General features: G+C 46.4%; 1 protein-coding gene across 1 annotated transcript in view; it reads right to left on the reverse strand.

Moving 5' to 3' along the window:
* The window catches only part of LOC114063526 (netrin receptor UNC5C-like), a gene marked incomplete at its 3' end in the record, with an annotated part of 192,521 nt that extends 183,647 nt beyond the window's left edge, over positions 1 to 8,874 (reverse strand). The window contains exon 1 of the mRNA XM_027895843.1: positions 8,377 to 8,874. Within this exon, the coding sequence (XP_027751644.1) occupies positions 8,377 to 8,500 (124 nt within the window). The remainder of the gene's footprint in view (positions 1 to 8,376) is intronic.
* Between the last annotated feature and the right edge of the window lie 349 nt (positions 8,875 to 9,223).

The following is a 9,223-nucleotide window of genomic DNA, read 5'->3' on the forward strand; positions in this document are numbered from 1 at the left end:
TGGCTGGAATATAGCTCTCCAAGAAGCTCTGAATTACTAATAATCCTGTGGTGATCATTTCTCACTGTCTCATACGAAATGCACTAAAATCAAGCAAAGAAACACCTGGGAAACAACTCTCAGTTCAAAGTAGTTTCCAAAACAGCTGCAATAGAGTCAACCTCATTTGACAAATCGTCCAAGGCTCACTTGCACATTTCCTTGTATCGTGCTGATGAAATTCAAGATTTCTCAAACAATTGCATCAAGCACTCAGGAGACCAAGAAAAAAGCAAGCTTTCCTTTTTCTCAAAGGATACACTGTTAATCCACAGAGATTAACATTTCAACCTCTCACTCAATATGAGACTAAGAAATAAAGCTACTTTACTTCTTGAAAATAACTAAAAAGGAATTGGCAGGAGCTACCTAACAAGAAAATGCTCAGCTGTTGCCAGGCCAGTAAAATCTATATGAGCTCCTTTAGCATTATTGTTGATAATGTTACCACAACGAGAGAAAAAAGATACTGATTTAATCGCCTAGGCAACCTCATAGCTTTTATGACTGGTAAGGCAATAGGGTCCTTTATAGCCCAAGTTGTTCATTCAGACAAATTAAGTACAGTTGAATAATATAGTCCTGAGTTGCAGATTAAACCCAAATGAAACAAAAAAACCCAAGACAGTGATCCCTATTTCATTTACACCAATGCTCCAGTCATGCACTGGATCTGCTCTTCCTCCTTCCAAATTTGAGATAACACTGTGGGATTTCACTGGGCAAAGCAAATCCTTCCAAACTGCCAGCCACCAGAAAGTCAGAGCTTCTAGGGAGCATCCACATTCCTGAGGAACAGCATAAACTTTTGCACTTTTCCTTTGTCCTGGTTCCAGCCAGGCCGGGGTAATTTTAGCAGTACCCATGAGGGGACATGGCTAGGACCTGGAGGTTATTACATACCAACTCATATCATTTTCCAGGGACCAGGGAAGGGCTATCTTCCAGGTCAGCCTAGCATGGAAGAGCAAGTAGTCAGGTGTTGATATTATTGGGGTGGGGTTCTATGTGAATCCTTTGCCTCTTTCTTGTACCCTCTGTCATTACTATTATTGCTGTTACTGTTCATTTTCCTATCTTGTTTTTTCTAGTAATTTGTTCTTACCTCAGGCTTGATCTTTAACTTTTGTGGCTCCAGTTCTCCTCTCCCTCCCACCACAGGGGGAAAGAGAAGGGAAGGAAGGAGCGGGGCGTGTGGTTTGGAGGGTCTCAGTGGGAGAACTAAATTGGGCAGTATCATTCATAAACCACGATATCCTTTTATATATATTTCTAGATACTAGCAGATATAAAGAAATCATCAGTGAAAGTCAACAAATACATCATTGGGAAGGTATCTGAGAGCCTTCAACATAGCATTCCCTCTGTAGTATCCCTCTTTGGGACTGTCAGACGAGAAAGAGGATGAACTGGAGCACCAGTCTTGGGTACACAGAAGCCTTGAGTTTGTATTTTGGCTTCCTTACACATCTGCTCTGCAACTGTAGGCAATTCCACCAAACAGTGATAAACACAGCAAACCTCCAAATCCAGCAAGATGGATTAGAGATTAAACAGCTAATGCAATGTGACAAATAAGAACTTCCCACTGTCTTTAGCAATGCAGACATGTAGCAAAGCTATCCTAAGAACATAACTGCAGATGTCCCCTGTGTGAGGTATCACCAACTGAGATGTGCCTCTCCTGTCCTGCCTGTGTAGGACTCATAACAAAGGAAAGTGAGAACCTGAGGAGGTGCTGATGCACTGCAGCATCACATACTGACACCGATGTCCCTGTCTTGATGGGACTACTGGACTGTCATGCAAGCTACAAGCACTGCCTGCATTTGGGGAACAGCAAAGGTACTCACCTAAACCCAGCACTGCCTGACGTTGCCTGGTGGAATTAAGGATAATGTCTGGGACCACGGAGAATCTGGGTCTCTGTCTCAATTTGCATGACAGTAAAATCATCGTGATCTCCAAAAAAACAAAAGGAAGAGAGCGAGATCTAGAAAGCGCTGTGAACACGTGCCCTAAGAAGTGCTTAACCAGGACTGTAAATCAAGTTTAACAGTGAGGTTTTTCACTAGGCTGGTTGAAATACATGGAAAAATGTAAATTTCATTTTCACTCAACACCCTAACAGATTTTCAGAGAACATAAATACAAAGAGTTTGGTCAGTAAGGTAAATATTCAGGGCTTTATTGACCTTTTCACTAAAATACCTGAATCTTTTCTGGTTTTGATTAAGGTTTCTCGCTTTTTTCCCAACCTCCCCCTAGCAAACAAACAAAAAGTAATTTTTTTCTGTCTTCTGGTTTTTTCCCCTAAATTTTCCATGTTGATAAAAAGGATATTTTTAAGTGAAACTGTTTTTGCATGAAGCTCTTTCTTCCCCAGCTCAAACTTTTAGATAATGTGCCAGGCTATAAAGGGACTCCCCAAATCCTGGCGTTTGATGAATTGGGAGGAAATCCCATGTTTCCTGCTTAACGTGTATGTGATTTGGGATGGAGTCATAAAAGCAAACAGGAAGCTGTTCTGGTGATGACTACCTAGGGGGAAAGCTATATACAAGCATCTCTGAGGTTACTGAAAGCTGGGAAAACCTCTGGCAGCTTTTGCCCCTTACTTGTGCGTGTTGTTTGTACAAGCAGACCCAACCTCAAGGAAAACAACTGGAACAAAACTACAGTTTGGGCCTTTCTTCTACCTTTTCCAGCCTGTGTGCACGCAGTCAGTTTTATGCCACATCCTCACCCTAGAGAGATAAATCTAAATACAATAACCACAATGAATGCTCTGCAAAATGTTTAAGCAAACCTATCGCAAAACCAACAACAATACTCAATAAATCAGCTCCCCATCACAGCAGCAGAGTTTGTGGCTGGAGTACCTGCAGATGACCCCATTAAAGTAAACACACTGGAATAAAGTATATCCAAAATTAAGGGGAATTTTGTTGTTCCTATTTGTTCTGTGTAAGGTTCTTTATAACCACTTCCCTTTTAGCATAATTTCAAATGCTTGCTTGCAAATGATGCAAATTAAGTGTTTCTTTGAATACAGTTTGCCTCCCAGAAGACTTAATAACATTTCCTTCAGACCGCCTATTGGATAATGTTATGACGGAAAGATCCAGGGGCGCCTGCTCATGAGACTGGACTCTACCGAGCACACACAATAAATCACTTAAACCACCACCATTCCTTTAGCCCTTGGAAGCAGTCGGCACTGAGCTGTGCCTCTGCACAACATTATTCTGACGCTGCGCTGATGGAGGTTATAGCCAACTGGAAAACCACTGCTTGTCTCTTACTCCTGGCTTTTAATTCTTGACTTATACTTTAAAAGCTGTTTTATACCTCCAAGCCAAATGTGAAGCGAAGATGGCTCATGAAAATGACAGACAGTGTAATTACTGCTTTATTGGCACTGATGCCAAGATTGCTGCCTGCTAGACTTGAATACCTCCACTGGGTGGCTAACAAGATGTGCACTCCACAAACTAGCACAGCCCTCTCTCCACCCTACAGGGGGGAAAGAAGGAAAGGGAATGCCATTTTTTCCTATAGGGACATACAGATAGTTGCATGAAATATATTGCATAGGCAGAACATGCATGATTACATTAAGTTTTTTTTCAAAGATAGCCTCCAGTAGCGTATTTTCAGTGACAAACCAACAATCCCAGCATTTGAGGTTCACATTGAATCCAATATTCTTTGACTAAATCGCAGCAAACTGCTCACTACTTTGAGCAATGCAAATCTACCCAGGAATTCTCCTGTGCAACAGCAATTCAAAAATGTTTTCCTGATCAGCTGCAGAAGCCATTTTTGTGCCTTTTTGTGGAAGAAGGAACCAGAACTGATTCCGCAAAAGTCTGATGATGTAAAATCCAGAAAGAACCAGAAATCAACAAATATAGCCACACACTATAGAACGGGTTACTCCAAACAAGATTGTTTAGCTGGTAGCATGACATAAATGTAGCTTCTCTTTTCAAAATATAACTCTCCTAGTATTTTACTTGTACACAAAACTCTGTTTGTATATTGTACATAAATACTAAACTGTTGTCCTACTCAGCCTGGGCCACTCTCACCTTCCATAGGAACTGATGTTGCTTTGCATCTTATTCAAATGAACTGGGCAGACTGTGCCCCAAAGGAACTCTCCTCAATTTGCATTAAAATAAAGATATTTACCTGAAAATATCTAATAAATATAATCTACATTTTCTCCCCTCTTTCTGCACAGACCAGCTATGGAAGTGATTTGCCTGGCCTTGGCACAGAGTTGTATTCCTGTTTTCAGATGTACTGTATTTGGAAAATTAAATTAGGAAAATATTTTTCATTTGGTTAATGCTGCTTCCTGTTTCTGAATTTGGATGTCACACACAAAGCCAGTCCCAAAATACAGTGAATAACTGGGGTTTGAGACCATTACCGAAGAAAACTAAAGTTATGTAGTGAGTGATCCATGTAAAATGATTAAGTGCAAACATGCACAACAACTGTGGAAGTGTCTGGCATTCTTACTGCACAAAGGAATAGATGACACTGACAGTAATGCTGAAGAGCCATCAGAAGGATGTGATGTATATACTCTTTCCACAACTATTGCAACCAGCTGCTAGAGCCTGGAGCCAGAGGAAGAAGAGCCCAGATCCTGACTCCCGTGTTCCCAGGTAGGAATCCCTCCTCTCTGGACAGATCCATCCACTTAATTTTAATCCTGCTTAAATTGCACCTCAGTCAGCAAAGCAAACCTTGTGTCTGCTTTGCTTTCAGCAACGAGTACTGCCACACTAAAATGCTACTCAGTATTGGTGCAGACTGCCACATCCAGCTCAAACTTGTCAACATCACTGAAATCTGCCACAGTACATTGCCTTAAAACAGATTAATGTTCCAAAGGGCCTTCTTCATTCACAACGAAATACTACTTGGCTCTTGCTTTATTAATACAAATACTATTACACCCACATGATCAAATACAAGAGGTCTACTGATGCATCAAGATAATTAAGTCCTTTCCCCCCCCTTTCTTCAACAAGACGTGTTTAGGTATTTAATTAGGAAATGCATCCCCAAAAGGTTAGTACATTCACGTGTTATATTTCACTTTTTCCGCACTAAGCATTTTCAAACTGCTGCTGTTGCTAATACAGACTATGCTGGGGCAAGACAAATATCTGCACATATGGCTCTTTTACAGTTTTCTTTTTAAATTGTCACTTTGATTTAATTAGGTTTGAGGGGTTAAGCATAAAAAAAATGCACTCTTTTATTGTAAAGGAACAAATGAAACACAACCTCATTAATATGTAGTCCCTTTAGCTTTTCTATCCATCTTTTACACCACTGTTATTAACCCAAAAAGCTGTCTGAACCATGCCTGTCACTACAGATAGATAGCCTGACTCTCCCTTTCGTCCCACCTACACACCAAAAAGGTGAGAGCCACAGTGTAAGTGGGTAACACTTTGAAAGGTGGGAAGTGGGGCGGGGTAGGAAAGCACAACAGCTGAAACCCATTCTCTGCTGATTGAAGAGCCAAAGGAAAAGTTGCCCTTATGGAGATGGCACTGAAAATGCACAGTTTGAGACATTTAAATCCTCATTCTGATGTAGCTTGTATCATAGAGGCATAGTGAATGCAGTGAAATGCCAGATCAGAGTTGATTCTGGTTTGATAATCACTCTGGCCTCATTCATGCCACTTTGAGAATTAAGGGCTGTCTCTATCATTGTGGCCATTTCCTGTTCTCTCCTGATAACAACGGAAAAATACTTAGACAGCTTCAGATAAGAAGATAAGAAATACTAATGAAACAAAAAGTGTATTTAAGTCTGCTGAGAAGCTCACAGGAGGACTCAGAGACGCAGTGATATGAATCTGCCAGGGAGCATGGGGGGGTTGGTCCACCAACTACTCGGTTAATAAATTCATTTTCCACGAGGCAATGAAAAGGAAAGCATGAAAGCAGAAGACTCAGCAACACTCATAGCTTTCTTAGCCTGCTTCAAAAGATAAAGATAGTTGGGGAATGGAGATGAAATATATATGGTTTTGAAATATACATATAAAATAGAGGGAAAACTTTGCCCAGTGCTATATGATGAGGAAACTTCCTGAAGAGGGCATAGTTAAACTGTTGATTCATTGCCTCACTGAAGCACCACATACACATACATGAAGATCCTCACTGCACACCAGTCAGAAAATCCCTCAGCTCTGGGAAAAATGCCAAAACCAGGTCTGCACCCAAATTCTGTGCCTGGTCCTAGCAAATGGGAAATAAAAATAAACATGGAAAAACAAGCCCAAGACAAATAGCTATATCCCTACAACATTCCCTGGATTTTCCACTGTGTCGTGGAAGTTTATCCCACGATGCACATTGGGAAGTGTTGCTGAAGAGCTCTCTGTCCCCTTCTGGGTAGGTGAGCACACCTGTGTCCTGTGACAGGTCCCACACATGAGTCGCCCTCTGCAGTGCAGGCACAAGGGGCCTGGCTCTTCTCCCCTCATGGCATTTCTGTCACACAGCATTGTGTTTATAAGTGTGGAAAGGAGAAACCACCCGAGAGCGTGAGGTATGCCCTGTGGCACTGAGATGAGCGCTCTGAAACAGCCAAACGCAGGGGGTCCTCTCTTCCCCACTCAGGCCATCTGTCATGCAACCTCCCATATCCTGCTCAGCAGAGCAGGCAGGCTCCTTTCCACTCCAGGTCCAACTATCTGAAAGGATGTTCTTCAACAACCCCCCCCATCTACACAGACTGATAGGTACTGACATCTAGGTCTACGGGCATATGGTACTATTAAAACCTTTAAATACAAAACATCAGACCTGTCCTATCTTGAATACGAAACCAACCAGGGGAAGGAAACAGTGTGTAAAAGACACAGATGAAACGTGGCACAATGCATAGGACATTTTTGTACTTTCATTCTCTGTTACCCCCTTTTCATGATCAGATTTCTGATCTTCCTATGAGACAAATGCCTGGTAGGAGAAAGGGGATGTGAGTCTGAGGATGGAGTAAGTATCAGCAGGAAATGGATTAACACCGTTGCATGTACAGACATGATTTGCAGTGCATCCAGCCCACCAGTCTACAGCTCCCAAAAGCCTGCCAGGGGCACTGAGAGACAGAGCAACCAGCACTACTCTCCTGTCAGAAAGGCCACACAGGAAAGTGCACTCTGTAATGGCTAGGTGAGAGCACAGAGTCAGATCTGTGCAGTTTTCACAAGTGCCTCTCCACAGAAATAACGTGGGGGAAAAAACAAGCATTCTTACACTTGCATTACAGTAACAAGTCCAAATCAAAACTCTGGTGCGTATTATTACTTCTTGGTTACATACAAGGACAAAAAAAACCCACCCAAACAAAACAGCCTCTAAAATTCCTTTTCTCTTGTTAGCCATATAACTGAGATTTCCAAGTGCTTTAGCAAACCCGCACATCCTTGATCTATGCAGCTCTGCCCACATGCAGCAACAACCTTTTTCTATATCCAGTCCTCCACAAAAGCAACACATTTCCACAATAAGTCTAACTCCTGGGAAGAAAGAAGAAAAGCACCGAGAAAGTTTGTCCAGCATCAGCTCGCAGGAGAAAAAGCCTCCTGCTGTGGCTGTCTGCCGGGTGGGTGCCACACTGAGACAGGGTTCTTTGTGATGCTCTCAAACATCCCTAAACACAAACTGAGAATCAGGACATCGTCACTTGGAAAGATGAATTTATACACGGGCCACAGGGAAAGCAGATCTAGATGTACTCCAGAATCCCCGACACGGGAAGGGAAACAAAATCCCAAAACATAAACACAGAAAGACGGTAACTCCCTTCGGGTATATCATGTTTTAGGCAGGAAGAAGGAGGGCGTGGGGGGCGAGGGGGGAGTTCAAGAATGACCTTCGGATGCAGAGCCCCGGGGCACGGCTGCGCCCCTGCGGAGGGACACCCGCCCCGCACCTGCCTTTCCCACGCACCTTGCCAGCCCTCCGGGGCGCACCGGCGCCGCTCTCCCGCCCCGGAGCGCTATCGGCGGGGCTCCTTCAGCCCAAACTTCCCCCTCCGCTCTCCGTGCCCCACTTTAGGACGGAGTGTAGGGAAAAAACGCCTGTCCCGGCCAGGTTTCAGCACCGGCGGACCCAACTCGGCTAGCGCGGCCGGACCCCGGCGGGGGTTGTGCATGCAGGGGAATGCACTGTTTGCACATACAAACACGGGGAAGGGGGGGAGAGAAATCAAGGGATGAATTTGCATACCTAGCCCGCACGCGGAGGATGCCCCGACCCTTTTCCATCCATCCATCCATCGCCTTACCTTGCGCCGCGGAGCCGGGGCGGCTGGCCCCCAGGACGGCCAGGGCGGGGAGCACCACCGTCTGCAGCAGGTATCCCAGTCCCAGCCCGCAGCGGGCCGCCGTTCCCTCCAGCCCCTTCCCCATGGCCGGGGCAGCGGGGCAGTCGCGCTGAGAGCCGCGGAGCTTTCCTGTGCCGCCTGTGCCGGCCCCGTCCCAGCGCCGGGCGCGGAGCGGCGCGGAGCCCCCGTGGGGCGCTCAGGGGGCGCGGCGGGCTGTGGGGCGAGGGGCTGCGCTCGAACCGAGGGCACAGGGGCGCTGCATGGCCCCGTAGAGGGGCGCGGAGCCGGAGGAGCGCTGCTTTCTTCCCGCGGGCGGCTCGGCGCTGCTGCCTCCACCCCGGGGGTGGGCGGGGGCCGGGGCCGGGGCTGGTGAGAGGGGGCTGCGCCGGCCGCCTGCGATAAAATGCGAGCTGGAGAGAGGAGCGGACCCAGAGGGAAGGGGGCGGGGGAGGCTGGGAGCCACCCGCCGCAGAACCGGCCCCCTTTCGCCTCCCCCGCCCGCGCCCCCTGCGCGCACACCCGCGGGCACACGGGCGCGCAGATGCTGGTGCACACACGTGGGCGCCCGCACACGCACCAACACACGCTCGCACCCCCTGCCCCAGCCCACCCCGGCTGTACACCCGGGAGCAGACGCCAGCCGGACCCCTCAACACCGGCTCCCTCTTCCCCACACTGTTCCCATGGGCCTGACAACCCCCTCCTCAGCCCCCACCCCACACGCACCTACAGGGCTCGGGAGGGCCGGGACATCTTTAGGGAGCCATAAAATGCAGAGTGGGGGAGCCCCATGCCGGCCGGGCGTCAC

The sequence above is a fragment of the Empidonax traillii genome, unplaced genomic scaffold (genome assembly GCF_003031625.1).
Source record: "Empidonax traillii isolate 1590-97213 ecotype Southwest subspecies unplaced genomic scaffold, ASM303162v1 scaffold473:size728705, whole genome shotgun sequence".
Classification (NCBI taxonomy): domain Eukaryota; kingdom Metazoa; phylum Chordata; class Aves; order Passeriformes; family Tyrannidae; genus Empidonax; species Empidonax traillii.